At 39.6% G+C, this 19,456-nt stretch overlaps 1 protein-coding gene across 1 annotated transcript; it reads left to right on the forward strand.

The window, feature by feature from the left end:
* Positions 1-12,434: 12,434 nt before the first annotated feature.
* Positions 12,435-17,490, forward strand: LOC130743966 (uncharacterized). Its single transcript, XM_057596171.1, has 2 exons — positions 12,435-13,595; positions 13,678-17,490. The coding sequence occupies exons 1-2, from the start codon at positions 12,435-12,437 to the stop codon at positions 17,488-17,490; spliced, it is 4,974 nt and encodes a 1,657-aa protein (XP_057452154.1).
* The last annotated feature ends 1,966 nt before the right edge of the window (positions 17,491-19,456 follow it).

The following is a 19,456-nucleotide window of genomic DNA, read 5'->3' on the forward strand; positions in this document are numbered from 1 at the left end:
GATCACCTCACCCTCTGGTTGAAACTTCAGACCCTCACCTTGGAACCTCTGAACCCAATGCTCCCATGATTAACATTGGTTCTCCACAAGGTGCCTCTGAAGCCCATAGCAGCAATCACCCAGCCTCTCCTGAACCCAACCTCTCCATAATTCCCTATACTCACCTTCAACCCACATCTCTCTCTGAGTGCATCAATATCTTCTATCATGAAGCCTCTTTGAGGCTCCGCAATGTGCACGGTCAGACTGATCTCAGTGAGAATGCTGAAAATGTGGCTGATGAGTGGAACAATCTGAGCACTTGGCTAGTGGCTCAAGTTCCAATTATGATGCAGCACCTGCATGCAGAGGGCAGTCAGAGCATTGAGGCTGCAAAGCAAAGGCTTGCTAGGAGAGTGGCTCTTCACGAACTAGAACAGAGAAATAAGCTTCTTGAAGCTATTGAAGAAGCCAAGAGAAAGAAAGAACAGGCAGAAGAAGCTGCACGTCAAGCAGCAGCTCAAGCTGAACAAGCCAGACTTGAGGCAGAGCGTCTTGAAGCTGAGGCTGAGGCAGAGCGACTTGCACCAGTTGTGTTTACTCCTGCTGCTTCTGCTTCCATTCCAGATCCTCAAGCTGCTCAGAATGTTCCTTCCAGTTCTTCTCAGCCAAGCTCTTCCAGACTCGACATCATGGAACAACGTCTTGACACTCATGAATCCATGCTGATTGAGATGAAGCAAATGATGATGGAACTTCTGAGACGAACTGACAAACCTTAGTTTTTAGGATCTCTTCTTTTTCTTCTTTTTCGTTAACTTTGTTTTTCTTTTGTTAAACTCTGTTTCCTGTTATTTCTTTATTCTCTTTTGTTCGTTTGTGATTATATATGCATATCCTTATATATATTTGTGTCACATATGTTTGCAAAAATCTCGTTTTATTCATAATCTTTTTGTGTTTACATCATACATCACTTCTCTAAAAAGTCTAGAATGGAGGATCTCTCCTCATTCTTCTGCACTCCTGGCGCTGCTCTGACCTATCCTTCTCCAGACGCTCCAGTACATGCTGGATGTTGCTGAGCCTGATCTTTCGCTCATCCCTCTCCAGAATCTCTTCTGAAGTCTTGAGCCTCTCTTCCAAACTCTCTTTCTCTTCCAGCAGCTTGAGTTCAAGCCGGCTGAGTTCTTGCACCTCCTCCACGAATGCAAGAAATTCCTTCAGGTCTCTCTCCAACTCTGGACGCAGGTCCTCTTCCAGCAGTGTCCGTGTCAGCTCCGCGATGGTAGTTGCACCCTCTGGATGCCTGATGTTCAGATCTTTCTCCATCTCTGGACCAAGATCTTCTTCCAGCAGTGTCTTCGTCAGCTCTTGTATGGTCTGTGTACCATCGGGATGCCTAATATTGAGGACCATATCTTCCTCAAAAGCCTTCCTTCTGAGCTCTTCTAATGCCATTCTGTATGATGCCATCTTTTTCTTACTGAAAATTATTCGAGGTGTGAAGCTTACCTTTCTCTTAAACGCTTTATATAGGCTTCACTTTCTCTCTGAAAGTTAATGCTCTTACAGTTTCTCGAGGTTAAGTTCTTGGTAACTGACCCTTCTATTTACTCACTTGACCGGTGGTAAACGTTCATCCCTTGCATTAACTCTTCTATTTATTTTCGCCTGACTCTGATTCTTACATCGTTTTCCTTTTCTTTAAACTTAGACCTTCTCTAAGGGGGAGTACCTTGTACTTCAAGCTAAGTTTTTCACACCCCAAGCTTTTTGCTTATGACAAAAAGGGGGAGTACACCCAGTTTTTGATGTGTAAGATGTGTTAGTGTGATTTATTTTTCTTTTGGAGATTTTAAGAGTTCCACCTTCATGACCATAGATGTGTCACTGGGCAAATACAAGGAATACATTTCACTTCTTCTGAAGTGATTATAAGTTGACTCTGATACCCAAGACTCTGATACCTTGTCCATGACTCTGATCACTTATGCGCTCTGATTATTCGTTTTTCATCTATGTCATAAGTTTTTCACTCTGAACTCTTACATCATTTAGCTCAGAATCTAGACTTTACTAACGTTTTCATCAAGTATAAGATTCAGGGGGAGCTAAGCTCAGAATCAAGTAGTGACTTGAATTCAGAATGAGCAAGATAAACTATTCACATCAGGATAAGTATTATTCTATATCTCTAAACTCTGAGTGAATTCAGTTTAATGTTTAAGAATTGTTCATCAAAAATCTTAGTTTTGTCATCATCAAAAAGGGGGAGATTGTAAGATCAAGTTTTGATCTAGTAGTACAACTCTGTGTTTTGATGATTACAAGTTAACCTTTTGATATGAACAATTGTGGTACTCTAACGTGTTTTTCTGAGTGTGCTATTTACAGGCTCTGACCTCAACTCAATCTCACACAAATCAGAAGCACTGTGTATAAAGAGTGACCCAAGCAACGCTTTCGCATTCACCATGTTCAGTATGAACAGTGGAAAAGCTTCAGAAGTTCTGAAGCTATACAAACTCTGATGTGGACTCAGTCGCTAGAAGCTCTGAAGATCCAGAAGTTCTGATAACCAAGAAACACTGAAGGTTCAGATGTTCTGATGGTGTAGAAGACTCTGAAGATCCAGAAGCTGAATAGTGGAAACTCTGAAGTCCAGAAGCAAGAAACTCTGAAGGCCATGTTCTTCCCTCTGAGTTCAGAATCAGAAGATACAATGGTCAGAGGATCTGTGCTTTCCCTCTGACTCTGATCAACCGGCTTCACAAGTTCCTATATGAAGTATTCCCCTGATCAGAAGTCTCCTAGGTTAAAAGGTCAAGTCGCTATCCAAGTACAAAAGCAGTGTACCTTCCTGACGACCTACCTAACGTTCTCAGCCACAGCAGAAGCTGGATTTTCCAGAACTGCCCTCCAACGGTAGCATTTCCCATGCAACGCTCAACCCTAATCCTTGGAGTATATATAGAGGCTGAAGATTGAAAGAAGCGGCTAGAATACCAGAAGAAGAAACATACACGCGCAAGACATATTCAAAATATTCTAAGCTTTCTTTCATCCTGAATTTCATTGTGTTTACTATAAGCTTTTTAGAAGCAATTTCTTTGTAAACAAGAACTTCATATACAGTTGTATAGTTTTCCTTTAGGAGATCAAGGTTGATCGGATCCTAGAGAAGACTAAGAGAGCGAATCTTAGTGTGAGCTAAGTCAGTGTATTGTTAGTCACTTGTAGGTTTCAAGTGCAGTTGTAACACATACCTGATTAGTGGATTGCCTTCATTCTAAGAAGGAAGAAATCACCTTAACGGGTGGACTGGAGTAGCTTGAGTGATTTATCAAGTGAACCAGGATAAAATCCTTGTGTGCTTTTCTATCTCTTATCTTAAGCTCTTAAGTTCTCGAAAAGATTTGTCAAAATCTTTAAGGTGGAAGTTTAGTTCTGAAAACGTTATTCAAACCCCCCCTTTCTACCGTTTTTCATACCTTCAAAGAACATGCACTCTCAAATCTCAATTGTGATTTCCCTTGGTAACCATAAAAAAAAATTCTCAATTGTGATGGGGATAAATTTATAATGAAAAATTTAATTGAAGTGAGTGAAGGTCCATGTTGTTTTTGAAGCATATATGATTTGAGGTTTGCCATGGTTGAGATGAAGAAGGGAGAAATAGAGAAAATTGTGTGAGTATTTAGAGATAGAGAACGTATGAAGGTTTTTTTGCTCTACTAACCCTTTTTATTTTTTAATATAGATTGATATTGATACTCTATATAAAAAACAATATTTTTTAGGAAGATTTTTTTAACAGAAACTATCTAACAAAGATACATAAAAACAAACAACCTAAATCCTAATCAAATCTAAAATTTAAAAAGGTACTAAATAAATATAGATAAAAACTATCAAAATTTAGCAAATAACAATAAAAACTCATAAAATTCTGAATTAATTAAAAATCCGAAAATTCAATAAAAATACCATAAAAATTAATTAATGCTCTAAAAATAAATTAAAAATAAATTAAGATTAAATCAAGAAATAAACAACCTAAATCCTAATCAAATCTAAAATTTAATGTGGCAAATAGGGCCAAGGTGGAAAAGCTGATGTGTAAATTATTAAATGAGAATTAATAGGTGGAAAAGCTGACGTGTAAATAATTAAGTGAGAATTAATCTGGGAGCGACACGTCACTAACTTGGCCTGTGAGAGCGACACGTCATGCTAGAAGTTGTTCTTTTCTAATATATATATAGATTAATCATTATTATTACTATGATTGTTGAAATAATTAAAATAATCCGCATCCCAATTACATTATTAAAAATTTAAAATACTAAGCTACAACAATGGAGGTTTTCAGGTGCCAGAAATCATGGAGGAGAGAGTGAGAGAGAGAGAAGAGGAAATTGAGACCGTTTTCTTTGAGGAATCTGCGACAGTCTGCGCGAGTGAGCTGAGAAATGTCATCCTCGGTGAGGTGTTCGAGAGGTTTGTCGAGGATGGATCGGAAGGTGGCGGTGGTGGTGGTGGTGGTGGTGCCGCCGTTCATCGCCTCCGATTCCCCCACCAGTGGTTTTTCGAGGACCAAGTGGGTAATGAGAGAGAGTGAAGAAGTGAGTGAGAGTGTTGTACTGTTGGGGAGGGGGGGGGAATGAAATGGGAATGGGAAAGGGGGAGGAGGGGTTTTGTTTTTATGAGTTGGGATGAACCCTAAGCTGCCACGTATGTATCTTATCTCATTCTCTTTTCTATTATCTTTTCTTTTTCAACTTTTCTTCATTTTTTTTAATTCATTTAAATCCTAAAAGAGAACCATAATTTTAATTACATATATAATTCTAATAAGCTAAAGATATTTTGTTTCAGATAAAAAGGGTTAGAAATTTTTAATTGAAAAAATTAATTTTTCTAATAAGAAATTGAAACAAACGTACTTAAAAGTAGCTTTTCCAATTAATACGTTTTCATCTTTTTGTAAAGTAATGATTTTTTGAAGGGGTTGTCTAAATGACTCATGCTAGAAATTGGGTTATATAACCCAATGATGAAGTGTTCCAATCATATTGTGACACATGTCTTTATAATTTCCAACTCATTTCATTATTATTTTTATTTGGATAGTTATATATTAGTCACTTTATTAAGAGTTAAATATGTTTTTAGTCTCTAAACTATAGTGAATGATTGTTGTTGGTCCCTAAAACAAATTATCACTGCAGTGCATCCATTACCTTGTTGAAATGTGAGATTTTCAAAGTTGTACTAATACGAGGAACTATAGTGTCTGTTTGACTCATAAAAAATTGTTGGCAATGACATATCAAATAGACGTAAAAATTAAGTTCACTTGATCGCAAAGAATTCCTGCCAAATTAATTCAGGAACCAAGTTCAAAATCAAAGAAGAAGGCTGACTAATAGAGAAGAAAACAATAACGAGGGCTTTTGCCCCTCACATTATAAAAAAAAAACAATAACGAAATCTGGGATTAAAAAATGAGAAAGAGAATTATGTAAAATGATATTCAATCAGTTAATAAAGAGGGGAAGAAACTTTAAACCCATAAACTCTTTAAAGAATTTCCCCCCAAATTGAAGAACGTTCTGAGCAATAGAAAGCTAGAACAAAGGAAGAACACCACCAGGTCCCTGGAACCACGCAACCCACGATCATCGCACCAGAAATCACCATCGAACCAGCCGTCACACCACCTCACCAGAGCCAACACCACCACGTCGTGAGCCGCCTTCGAGCCACCGTACCAAGCCGTTGCTAACCCAGATCGCAACTTTAATGGGTTTGGGGATAGGGTTTTCAAATCTGTGATTCAGAAGGAGAGGAAGAAAGTCAGAGAGATAGAGAGTAGGAGGGGGAGAAACGAGCCTATGCAATTTTATTTTTGATGATCCATAGAGAGATGAACTTAGGATGGAAGAAGGAAATCATAGAGGATCAACCCTCGTGCTTTGTGACTACGAGTATTTCCTCTTGCTTTGTTTGGATTTCTGCAATGTAGATTTGTTAGTGTATTATCAGATATGTTATTGTGCTTGGAAATGGAAGAGTTGGAGTTGGATTTGCTTTATGTATTCGGCCAAGGAAAAAAAGGAAGAAACGACAAGGTGGTGTCATTGGTTGAAGATTGTGTTTAATTTGACTTTAATTTTGAGTTTCTGGGTTTTAGTTGGGTTTTGGTTGAAGATGAAGATAATATGATTGGAGATGAAGATAACATCAGTAAAAACTTAAATGTTCCACATAATCAGTCAAATGGGAATGAAAATCTCATATTTCAACAAGTTGAGGGATGCACTGATGTGATAATTTACTCAGGGACCAACAACAATCATTGACTATTGTTTAGGGACTAAAAACATATTTAACTCTTAATAAAGTGACTAACATAAAACTATAAAAATAAAAATAATAATGAAATGAGTTGGAAATTATAAAGACATGTGTCACAATATGATTGGAACACTTCATCATTGGGTTATATAACCCAATTTTTAGCATGGGTCATTTAGACAACCCCTTTTTTGAAAAGCTGAAACAAACATAAAATTAAAAAAGTGATTTTTCTAAAAATAAGTTGAAACAAACGCACTTTAATGCAGGTTTTTCAGTTTATTTGCTTTCAGCTTTTTGTAAAGTAATAATTTTTTGAAAAGATGAAACAAACATAAAAATTAAAAAGTGATTTTTCTAAAAAAAGCCGATACAGACGCACTCAAAGCAGCTTTTCCAATTAATCTGCTTTCAGCTTTTCGTAAAGTAATGATTTTTTTGAAAAGCTAAAACAAACATAAAAATGAAAAAAAGTATTTTTTTTCTAAAAAAAGTGCGCATTTCTTTTGATTTCCGGGTATATTATTGTGGATTACTTTTAGGTTATACCACTATATTTTGAGTACAAGTTTCATGGTTAAGGATAGGTCATGTTTTTAAACTTATGATTAAAACGTTTTATCAAACAAGATGACAGATGCACTTGCTTTCTTGATGATGAGTTTTTTTTTTATAAAAAAAAACCTTAATGTTTTTGGCGGCGCAAAATAGTCCTTAGATTGATCGGTTACTAGTGTGATTCCCCGATTGAGAAATTAGGGCGTTACATTTGTGGTATCACAGCTTTAGTTGTGAAAATCAAAGCTTGTTGGGGAATGAGTCTTCTGTGCTAGGTTGTGTGAACTCTGTAATCCATCGATTAGGTGTCAATCGATGGATTGAGTGTTGATTGAATGGTTGTCTTGTTTGAAGCGAGATAGCTTGATTTGTGTGAATCGTTTCATAAGGAAACAATGTGTATCGTTATGGGTCATTGTCTGAGGATTGTTTGGGTGAAGCAACACAATTGATGGTTTGTCATGTTTATTGACTGAAGCGGAATGCTGCGTCAAGCACTAACTGCTTGCTTTGACATGGTGGTTGCTACCCCCACCAAGACCTTAATTGTAATTGTTGTTTTCTTACATTGCCATGTGGTGCTTCAGGTAGAGATTTCTATGTTGTTGTTGTTGTGAAAGGAGTATGCACGAGACATACTCACTTGATGATTGCTTATGTGTTTTAACTATAACAGTTATACATGTTTGGAGAAGTCCTGCTAAGCCTAGAAGTTTGTTTTGCCCTAGTATGTGTTGGTAAGAAAGATAGAAGCTATGGAATGAGTCCTAGTTGTATGCCTTATGAGTTTCAGAAGTGAGATGTTAAAGTTGTGTAAATTCTGAGGTGGAATTGTTAGAGGTTGAATAGGTTAGATTTAATCTCAGGTTATATGTAACTGCTTGGTGATGATAAGTTGAGAAGATTTGACTTTGACTTAATTGTTGTTTGACAAGTTTGGGAAATAAGTTACTTTAAGTACTTTATTTCTTAGTGAAGAATTTGTGGTGTTAAGAAATGAATTCTCACTGAAGTGTTGAAGAGTGAAAGGACAATAGAGGTCCAAACTTGTCCAAACTTTGCGAATGTTTATATTTAAGCCTAAGAATTCTTGTTAGAATGTGAAAGACTTTGAGTTTTGTCAGGTTTTTTATTGAGAGACTAAGGACCGAATTGATTTGAGAATGATCAAGCTAGAGAAGAAAGTTTTAGTATTAAGTGAATACTTGAAGTTGTTATCTGTGGATGAGTTGCTAAAAGTCGAAATGTGAATGAATCCTTGAGATGAATGTTGAAGGAAATGTACTAAGGTTAGTAAGTGAGATTTACTGAGTTGGATTGGAAAATTGATTTGCTTTCAGCTCTATTGTGGAGGCGAAAAAAGGGTATAGGCCAAGTTATGCATGGTCTATCATTTTAAAGGCCGGGTTAAGGATTAAAGGGGGAATGCGGTGGCGGGTTGGGGATGACTCCCATATAAATTTGTTGACAGATAAGTGGCTTCCAGATGGATCTTCCTTGGTTTTTCGACAAGAAGTGTAACACCTCTTTTTTCCCATTGTTTTATTTAAAAACGTTTATCAGAGTTTAGAAACATATCAAAGGGAGTATTACACTTCTTCACGAAAACTCATTAAAATTAACATTGATTGTGTTTGAAAATTTATAAGTTCATATGGTTTTCAAAGAATAAATTATTCCTGCCAATAAAATTTCTAAACCAGTCAGATAATCCTAAGATGCATAGAATCGCTTATCTAAATAGGTTTATCTTCCATGATATTCCAATAAAATTCATCATACTCAAAACTGAATTTCATAGGCACTTCGCCCATCAACAGTACGACATCGCCATCATTTAGAAAATCATTCAACAACTTCCATAAGGAGAGGTTCTAAAATCCTCTCAACAGAAGTGTAAAAGGAACATAAATATCTACCCAGTGTTACATTACAGAGCAAGACACTTATTTTATTATAATAATAATAATAATAACATAAACTAAGACTCTCCGAAGCTACTCCTCATGAGCCACATCTCTACCTCCAGTACCTGAGCGATGTAGCATAGAACATCATTCCAACAGAAGGATAAGAACTTACATTGTATAAAATATAGCATAACAAAGAGCAAGTAGACAATTCAGATCCTGCTTTATAAACTCTTCACCTTTACTTTAAAATCTGAGTGATTATAATATTTGCTCTCAAGACAGTTTCACAATTCTTATTAATGTTTCGGAAAATTATAAGCTTTAAGAAGAATAATAATTCGACTTTACCACAACAGCAAAACAATTCACCAAACACATAAAACCACTGAAAACGTGAAACTTAGTGTATGAGACTCTAATGTATGCATGTAGTACCAATTGTTAACCTTAGCGGTATCACCGCGTCCACTCCAGACAGTTAACCACCAATGAAGTCCACTCCAGACTTCCAGAACCACTCCAGTTCTGGGACAAACCTCAGTTTTCCGATGTAAACCGACACGTTGCCTCTTGACTAAATAAAGTGTATTTCGTGCAAAAACTCATAAATTAAAACATGCAATTTGAGACCACTCCAGCCCCGAATATATAACATATTTTATCGCCAAATTCCATAATGGAAATCACACCAAAATTGCACAAAATAACACTTCAATATAATTATCAAATCATTCACTATTTCACCGACAAACTAGTAACACAAAATCACCAAATGTCTCACATCAATTACTATAACCAATTCCATAATCATTCCTATAAATAAGCAGAAACATAGAAAACTTGCAGATAGTTCTGGTACTAAACGAGCAGTCCAAAAATTATGAAAATTTTACTAAACATAGCCTTATACGTTAGCTTTCATATAAAATTGGTTTCACCCAATTTGGAATTCTGTAGAGAGAGTTATGCTCTCTACAACACAGACTGTTAGGTTGTCTGCGAGTAGAAATAGAGTGAACTTGCAGATAATTCTGGTATTGAAACAGCAATCCAAAAATTATGAAAATATTTCCCAATATAACCCTATGAGTTAGGTTTCATACGAAATTGGTTTCACTCAATTCGGAATTCTTTAGAGAGGGTTATGCTCTCTACAACACAGGCTGCTAGGGTGTCTACGGCCAGAAACAGAGTGAACTTGAAGATAATTCTGGTACTGAACCAGCTATCCAAAAATTATGAAAATATTACCCAACATAGCCCTATGAGTTAGCTTTCATACAAAATTGGTTTCACTCAATTTGGAATTCTGTAGAGAGAGTTATGCTTTCTACAACACATACTGTTAGGGTATGTGCGGGCAGAACAGAACAGAACCCAATTTTCCCCGGAAAATCAATTTTGCCCACCACATGTTAACACTCAACACAGTCTCTCAGTTCTGAATTTTCAAAGAAGATGGGGGTTCTTTCATGTTAAACTCAACCTCTGTTATTCTACAATTATACAAGGTAAATTCAAACCCTTACCTTCTATGACACCGGTACAAAGCCTCCTTGACCCTTTTCTTCTTGAAGATCAAATTCTAGGTTTTCTCCACATTTTCTCCTCTCCTTCACCTTTCACGTGTTTCTCTGTTTTGCTGCTTCTCTAATCCTAATTTTCTGATTTCTCTCCTTTTAATTCTCTCATAACCCTTAAATAATCTTACAATAGGCCCCACTCCCAACTACTCACTTAAAACCTAAAACTCTTATTTATCTATATCACATAATAACTTAATTATCTAATAAAATCACTTAATGACCTTATCATCTAATTAAATCACATAATCACATAATCATCTAATTAAATCGCATAAATTATCAAAATACCATATAGCATAATAATAATTAAGATAAAATAATAAATAACCTAATAACGAAAAGTGGGGTGTTACAAGAAGCTATTGCGGAACTGGTGCTGGAAAAAGTGGCGGATTTAATTGATAATGGGAATTGGAATGTAGAGCTTTTGGAGGAGGTTTTTAGTCCCTTAACAGTGAAGAAAATTTTGGCTATTCCACTTTCTAACCAAGGTGATGTTGATGCTCTTTCAAATTATAAAAAAATGCTTCAGTAAATAAAATGACAAGTTAAAAGCAAAAAGGTACAAAAAAGCATACATAAATAGTAGCAATGATAAGGTTGTTTGGATTTTGGTGGCGGAGTGTCTCGCTTGGTGGACAATTTTCTCGGTCTGCGTGACCATGTCGGAAATTAGAGGGATAAGGCTTCCAGAGAGGGTGACGGAGATGGAAGTCGCAGAGGAGTTTAGCGACGGAGCTCATATACTTATACTATGTTTGGTTGTGAAGAGAGAGATAGAGAAGAGAGATTAGAGAAGAGAGAAGTTGAGTAGAGAGAAATAGGTGAGAGATAGAGTAGATTTAGAGGTTGTTTGGTATGGTAGAGATAAAGGAGAGAGAGAGATGAGAAATAATGAGGTGGAAGAGAGAGAAAAATTAACTTTTGATTAAAATAATATTTTTTTATAATAAAGGTGTCAGAAAGCAGATAGTGGCGGTTCAGAACCGCCACTAAATGCTAAGAAAAGGACAACAAAATAATAGTGGCGGTTTGGAACCGCCACTACCTGCGCTTAAAGTAAAAAAAAAAAAAGGTGTCAGCCAGGAATTTCTTCGCAAAACGCGAAGAGAGTAAAAAGTGGAAAAAACCCACCCTCTATCTCTCTCTCCCCTACATTAATACACAACCAAACAACCACACACAACCCATCTCTCTCTTCTCCCTCAATCTCTTCTCAACCTCTCTCATACCAAACATAGTGTTAAAGAGTAGCAATGCGACAAGAGGAATTGGGACAGGGAAGCAAATGGGAGCATAAAGATTATAAATAAAATCATCCACTTGATTTTCCATGCCTCACTTTTTATTGCATTATATTCCTTTTAAAATAGGCTCAATTGCATTTTTTTTTCTCCACGAAAAATGAATGTGCAACCAGTCAAGTACTCCCTCCGTTCCCTATTATAAATCACATTTTTTGAAAAAAATTTGTTATAAAATATAAGTCACTTTCTAATATTTAGGAAGCATTAAATAATTTTTTCCAAGTTCACCCTCATATTTAATATGAAAGAGATGATAAACTTTAGAAGTATTAACTTGGAGAGAGAAAATCATATGAAAGTAAATAAGGGTAATCAAGGAAAGTAAATCATTTTTTTTTACAAATTTATTACTAGTAACTACTTTTCTTAATCTAAGAGAATTAGTTATTTGAGACTTATATATAGGAACAGAGGGAGTATAAAAATAGCATTCTTAGTCTCACATGTTACTCTCCGTCAATTTCTTACGTTTTTCTCCTACATAACACATTTTAAATGACGTGGAGACTTATTAGGAGAAAGAAGACCTCAAAATTAAAAATAATAAAATTAAAAATATATCAGAACACGTCATCGAGAGCGACAAGGAGAAGCAGTGCAAACTTTAAGTTACGTTTGAGTCGATGGAGGTTTTCTCTGAGCGTGATGGAGAGCACTCACGGCGGCGCCCATCCCCTTGAGGAGGCGGCCCTGAGGGGAGTGCTCAGATCTCTTTCCGTGACAAGTTGATGGGTGGGAAGACGGCTTCGCCGGTGAAAGAAGTGGTCAGCCTCATTGACCAGGGGAAGATGAGAATAGAGCACGAGAATGGAAATAGAATGCTGCCAAAGGTTGTTACAGACCCTGCCGTTATTCAGGAGATGTGCTCACCGTGGCGAGAGGCCTTGGTGATTTCCCTTCTAGGAAAACGCTTGGGTTTTAGGACCATGAAAGCCCGGCTTGCGTCAGTATGGAGACTGGTTGGAGATTTTGATTTACTGGATATCGATAAAGGGTTCTATATGGTCAAATTTGACATTGCTGCTGACAGAGCCAAGGTTATGGAGGGAGGTCCATGGATGATCTTTGATCACTATCTGGCAGTAGCTACATGGAGCAAAGAGTTTCTCTCCCCTTTGGCTAGGGTTACGAAGACGCTAGCGTGGATTCGTATCCCTGGGTTGAACGTTGTTTTCTATGATGAGAGTTACCTCCTTGGTGTGGCTTCTGCAGTTGGGAGGCCTGTTAGAGTTGATTCTAATACTCTTCGGGCAGAGAGAGGAAAGTTTGCTCGAATCTGTGTGGAGCTTGACCTCACCCTTCCAGTTATCGGCAAAGTTTGTATCGAAGGTCATTGGCATAGGATCGAGTACGAGGGATTACATGTTATCTGCACGAGCTGTGGGTGCTATGGCCACCGAGCCAGGGAGTGTAAGGCGGCACCATTGGCCTTCATGCCGCCACAGCCGGTGGTGGCTACTACGCAAGTAGGTCAGATTCAGCATCCTGTGGCCAACGGGGTGACGGTTACGGGGATGGAGGAGAGAGAACGTGCTGTCGAGGAGGTTTCTAAAACGGACGTGATCATGGGAGAAGATTCTGGGGGGAACATGGGCGAAGAGTCCGCATGGAAAATTCAAGGAAATTTAAATGTGGGCTCCGCAATCAGTGTTGATGCCGTTACCAAGGAGGGAGATCACGAAATTCTTGGTGATTGGTTGGTGGTGACCAAGAAAAAACGGAATCCTAAAAATCATGGGAAATTAATGATTGAGGAAAAAGGTTTGAAGAAGGAATTAACGGATCCCAAAGCTAGTGCATCACTTGGAGGAGACAAGGCTTTAAAAAAGACAAAGCCGTCGGGGCCCACACCAATTATGAAGAAGAAAGAGGAGATGCACGTGAAAGTGGTGGGTCAAGCAGGGGGGGATTTGGGCTCTTGCTCGCTTTGACGTGAAAGACTCTATTTCTGTCCTTAGCTCCCATCCACAGGTTATTTCCCTTAAGATTGCTTCTGGTCACTCTAGCTGGGTTTGTTCGGGGGTTTACGCTAGTCCTATTCCTCTCCAGCGGCGGTTATTGTGGGATCACCTTCGTGCTATCGCGGGGAGTATTCAGGAGTCGTGGGCTCTTCTTGGGGATTTTAATGACACAACTGGTGCTTCTGAGCAAAGAGGTGGGGTATTCTCGTCTTCTCGGGCTCGGATGTTCCTGGACAACATTAACAGCTGCGATTTAGTGGACATAGGTGCGTCGGGTCTTCAGTTCTCTTGGTTCAGACGGTGTGCGGGAAGGTTGCCCATTCACAAGCGTCTTGATAGGGCTTTGGCGTCCTTGCTGTGGCGGACTACCTTTCCTGAGGGGGGGTTGGAAGTCCTGCCTAGGCTTCACTCGGATCACAACCCTATTATTCTTCGTTGTGGGAAGAAAGTGGAGAGTCGTGGCCAGCGTCCTTGCAGATTTGAAGCGGCTTGGATGATGCACCCTCAGTACAAAAAAGTAGTGGTTGATGCCTGGGCTAAGGGAAGGCCGTGTGTTCCTATTGCTCTCCATGAGGTCCGAGAAGATTCTGTGGACTTCAATCGGAAAACGTTTGGGAATATTTATCGGAGGAAAAAGCATGTGGAGAATTGCATTGCTACTGTTCAAACTAAGCTTGAGACCGTAGACTCTATTGCTCTTTTTCTCCAGCTTGAGGGGTTAAAGAAGGAGCATAGTGACATTCTAGCCCAGGAAGAGATGCTTTGGTTCCAAAAATCCTGGGAGAAGTGGGTCAAATATGGTGATAGAAACACAACTTTCTTCCATGCTCAAACAGTTATCAGGAGGAAGAGGAACCGTATCACGAGTCTCATCCTTCCAGATGGGTCGCGGTGTGATGATGCTGATAGGTTCCAACAAGGAGCTATTGACTTTTTTAAATCTCTTTTTGCAGGTACTGTAGATGTGGACACTACTTGTCTTCCCACACCGGATTTGCCAGTCATTCCGTCTGAGCATGTCCCTCTTCTTGTTCAGGAGGTTTTTAAGGATGAGGTCTTTGCGGCGCTGCAGCAAATGGGCTCCTATAAAGCTCCTGGTCCCGATGGGTTTCATGCTGCTTTCTATAAGTCTTATTGGGACGTCGTCGGGGACGATGTCTTCTTGTACATCAAAAAGGTGTTTGAAACGCAGCAGGTGGATCCGGCGCTAGGGGAGACTCTTGTGGTTCTTATCCCTAAGTGTGATTGTCCGGCTTCGTATAAGGATTTTAGGCCCATCAGCTTGTGCAATGTCCTCTACAAGTTGATTACTAAAATTCTGGTGAACAGGATCCGACCCATTCTTAATGATATCATTAGCCCCATGCAGAGTAGCTTTATCCCAGGGAGGAGCACTAGTGATAATGCGATTTCCCTTCAGGAGATTGCCTATCATCAGCGGAAAGCTAGGAAGAAAGGGGGTAATTTGGTTTTTAAACTTGATCTTGAGAAGGCTTATGACCGGGTTGACTGGAGGTTCCTTGAGGCGACTTTGGTGGCTTTTGGTTTCCCTGAGGCTTGTATTAATTTGATTATGAGGTGTGTGTCAGCTTCTCAATTGTCTATTCTCTGGAATGGGGAGCGTAGTGAGACTTTCGCCGCCAAGAGGGGTCTGAGGCAAGGTGACCCGTTGTCTCCCTACCTGTTTGTCCTTTGTATGGAGAGGCTGAGCTCGGCAATATCCTCCGCAGTCCTTCAGGGGAGATGGGATCCTATCTGTACTGTGCGGAATGGTCCAGGATTATCCCATTTATTTTTTGCGGATGACGTTTTCCTCTTTGTGAAAGCTAGGAATAATCAAGTGAGATTCTTGAAGACCCTCTTAGACACCTTTTGTCGTGCTTCTGGAATGAAGGTGAATGAGGCTAAGTCCAAAATTCTGGGTTGTAATGGCATGAGCTTGCAGAAGAAGAACTGTATAGCTGCCATTGCCGGTATCCAGTTTACGTCGGATATTGGTTGGTACCTTGGCTTCCCCATCTTCCAACGTCGGGTTACCGCTAGGGACTTTGAGTATATTTTTGATAGGATAAATGGCAGACTTGCTAGCTGGAAGAGTAAGCTTCTGAATAGAGCGGGGCGCTTAACCCTTGCGCAATCGGTAGTGTCCGCTATGCCGGCCTATTGCATGAGCCAAGTGTGGGTGCCGCAAGGTATTTGTGATAGATTGGATGCTGTGGTGAAGAATTTTGTGTGGAAGGATAGGCATGGTCGTGGGATAAACTTGGTGGGTTGGGATCGAATTGCTCAGCCAAAGAAGTGTGGGGGTCTTGGTCTCAGGAAGGCGAGGGATCACAACGTTGCGCTCTTGGGGAAGCAGGTGTGGCCGTTGGTGTCTGATTGTGAGAAACCGTGGGTGAGTCTGATGAAAGCAAAGTATTTTCCAGGAGGGTGTTTCTTATCTTCTGAGGCTAAACCATGGTCCCCGGTGTGGCGTGCTTTCTTGAAGACGCGTGACATATTCCATTCGGGTTTTGAGTTCCAAGTTGGGGATGGCCAGTCATCGCTTTGGTACCGTCCCTGGTGTTCCCCTGTTCCGCTGTGTCAATTAGTCCCGTTTGTGGATATTCATGATATCGAGCTTCGAATCAGGGATATCTGGGATAATGGGGTTTGGAGGCTTGAGTGGCTGTGGACTCAGGTTCCGGGTCACGTAGGGAGCTTAATCCGTCAGTTTCCGGCTAGGCTCAACGCGCGTGTGTGTGATGGGGTGCGGTGGAAGGGCCACATCTCGGGGAATTACTCTACCAGCTCGGGCTATAACTGGCTTCTAGAGAGCAGAGGTATTCTAGGGCATGGCTCCTTGGATTCAGGGTCGAGTTGGGGTTGGATTTGGCGTCTCAAAGCTCCGCTTAAGTGTATTATCGTCATCTGGTTAGCGTGTCATAATGCTTTACCTACGAATGAGTGCAGATTCCGGCGGGGAATGTCGCCTGATGCGGTGTTTCGGCTGTGTAATACCGGGGATGAGATAGTGCTGCACTGTCTTAGAGACTGCTCTCGGGTTCAAGACGTTTGGAGGCGTTTGGGCTTTGATACGGTGGGGAACGTGTTCTCGGTTATGGATTCCAAGGTGTGGCTTCGTAGCTTGTTGCAGAACTCGGATCCTACGGCGGTGGCTACTCTTTGGTGGATTTGGAGGAGACGCAACACCTGGTGTATGGAAATGCAGTGGCTTCCTTGTCGGGTCCTTGATTCGAACATCTCTAGCTTGGCCATGGAGTTGGTAAGCGCGTTTACAGGTCTGGAGACAGGTCACCAGGGATCGCCTAGATTGGTTCAGTGGTTGCCAACGCTTCCGGGTAGTGTCGTTCTTAATGTGGATGGCAACGTCCGGGATGTGCCTAGTCGTGGTGGATTAGGTGGTTGTTTCCGCAGCACTGAGGGGCAGTGGATGGGTGGTTTCTTTGGCTATCGAGATGATGCGTGTATTCTTCATCTTGAATTACTGAGAATCCATCAGGGCTTAACTCTTGCGTGGGAGCGAGGGTATCGAGTTGTTGAGTGTCAATCTGACTCTTTAGATGCTGTGAACCTTATTTTGTCTGTGCCTCCTTCCAGACATCTATATGCGTCTTTGATTTGGGATATTAAGGATCTCATATCTAGGACTTGGATGGTGAAGCTTCTTCATACTTTGCGTGAAGGGAATGCGTGCGCAGATTTTCTAGCTAAGCATGGCGCGAGTCAGAATAAAGCCTTGGTGTTGGTTGAGCAGCCAGTGGCAGCCTTGGGTTTGCTTCTCCTTGCGGATGCAGCGGGTGTCTCCTTTGTGAGGCCTTAGTTTTTGTTTCTTTTAGTCGCTGTACCAAAAAAAAGAGAGCGACAAGGAGAATGATGGAGAGCGGCGATCTTAGGGTTGAAAGCGTGAGAAATGAGAAGAGGAGAAGGAGGCAAAAACGTCGTGCCGGAGGCGATATTGTGATGGAAACCGCTAACCCCTTTTTCCTAAACCTTACACCTTCTTCTTCTCCACATTCTCTCTTCCTCCCAAGGCAACCTCATCACAGATTCACCATGACAATTGGTTGTGCACCTTTCTCTATCTTCTTGTTCATCTCTTCCTCGATTCTTCTTCCATGTTATGCACACTATTTCGACATAATATCAAGAGCATTTCCTGCTTCAACGTTCTCTGATACTCTAGAGTCTGTGTTCTCTGATACTGCAGAGTGCTCCGTTCTTCTTGGTGCAGTTCCTAAATCGATTTCGTAGATTGATTTTGGGATTTTTTTGTTCTTCCTTATAGGTTGTTATTCATGAATCAATTTTGAGATCGATTTGAGGTTTTGGTTAACCGTTCCCCCAATTGCTTCAATTAGCTTCTGATTTCATTCTCTCTATCTTCAATTGCTCTGATTAGCTTTATACTTCAACTCTCATGGCGAATCTATGATAAAGTTGCCTTGGGAGGAAGAGAGAGTGGGGAGAAGAGAAAGATGGAAGGTTGAAGAAGAAGAAGAAGGGGTTGCGTGTATAGGGATCACATGTATGCATGGGGTTGCGTACTTGAGTGTGTAAGGCTCACATGTATGCCTCTATGATTTCGTCCCTCTCTCCTAATAAGGCTCCACGTCAATTAAAATGTGCCACGTAGGAAGAAAACGTTAGAAATTTGACAAAAAGGTGAAAATGTTGATAGAGGGTAACATGTGGGAGTAAGACTACTATTTTTATAGTTGAGGAACTCTGTTTGCACATTCGCCTTTTGTGGGGGATCAAAAGTGCATTTAAGCCTTTAAATTACACACATGACATGACAGACACATCATCTTAAAGACATACACACGCAAACAGTAGGAAAGAACACTACTTTTTTAAAAGCATAAAAGAAACATCCATAGGTTTTAATGGTATAGAAATGCTAGCAACATCGGGCCTGTTTGTTAACCCTTTTCAAAAATGGTTCTCAAAACTGTTTTATGAATCAATTCTCGGAAATTGTTTTTGGGGAGAGATTGGAGAAAAAACTTATTTGATAATTCTAGTTTTGAAAATTGTTTTTGAAATGAAAAAACAGAAAACTTGTTTAGTAAAATCATTTTGAAAACCTGTTTTGAAAACTAAGAAAATAAAAAACTTGTTTGATTGTGTTGCTTTCTTTTATCCAAAGGCTTCTTCCCAACCCGGACATCTTACCTCCCTCCCACCCACCCACCCTCTTATAGTTATGATAAACGAGTAGACAATGAAATGGATAAAAAAGGGGAGCATGAGAGATAGATCATCATGAAGACAAATATAATTATAAAAATCCAATCTATCAATTCTTTCACAATCTTAAAAACAGATTGAAAGGGAAAATTGAAAACAGTTTTTAGAATTAAAAACAGATTTTTATCACCCAAGCAAGTTTTCAGTTTTTTAATTTTCAAAAACTGAAAACAGTTTTTAAAAAGGGTTATCAAACAGGCCCATACTCTTTTAAGCACATTTCTAACAACTCATTGGTTCAATTTTTTAAAAGTCAGCACATTTGTCTCAACGAAATTCTCTCAAACCACTTTCTAAGAGAGTGTGGTCATGCCTCCCTTACATGGCTTAATAGAGAGATGACTAGTGTAACTTTTTTAACATGTCATCAGTTTGACTAGAAAGTTTTTTACTTTGCATTTTTAGTCCCTACACCTGTTTCAATTTCTCTTTTCTAGCCTCAGACTTATTTGTAATTATTACTGTGTAATTATTTATTTACTGAAAAAAATTATATTGTTTAAAAAATCAAAATTCATTATTAATTATCTAAACCC

The sequence above is a fragment of the Lotus japonicus genome, chromosome 3 (assembly GCF_012489685.1).
Source record: "Lotus japonicus ecotype B-129 chromosome 3, LjGifu_v1.2".
NCBI lineage: Eukaryota > Viridiplantae > Streptophyta > Magnoliopsida > Fabales > Fabaceae > Lotus > Lotus japonicus.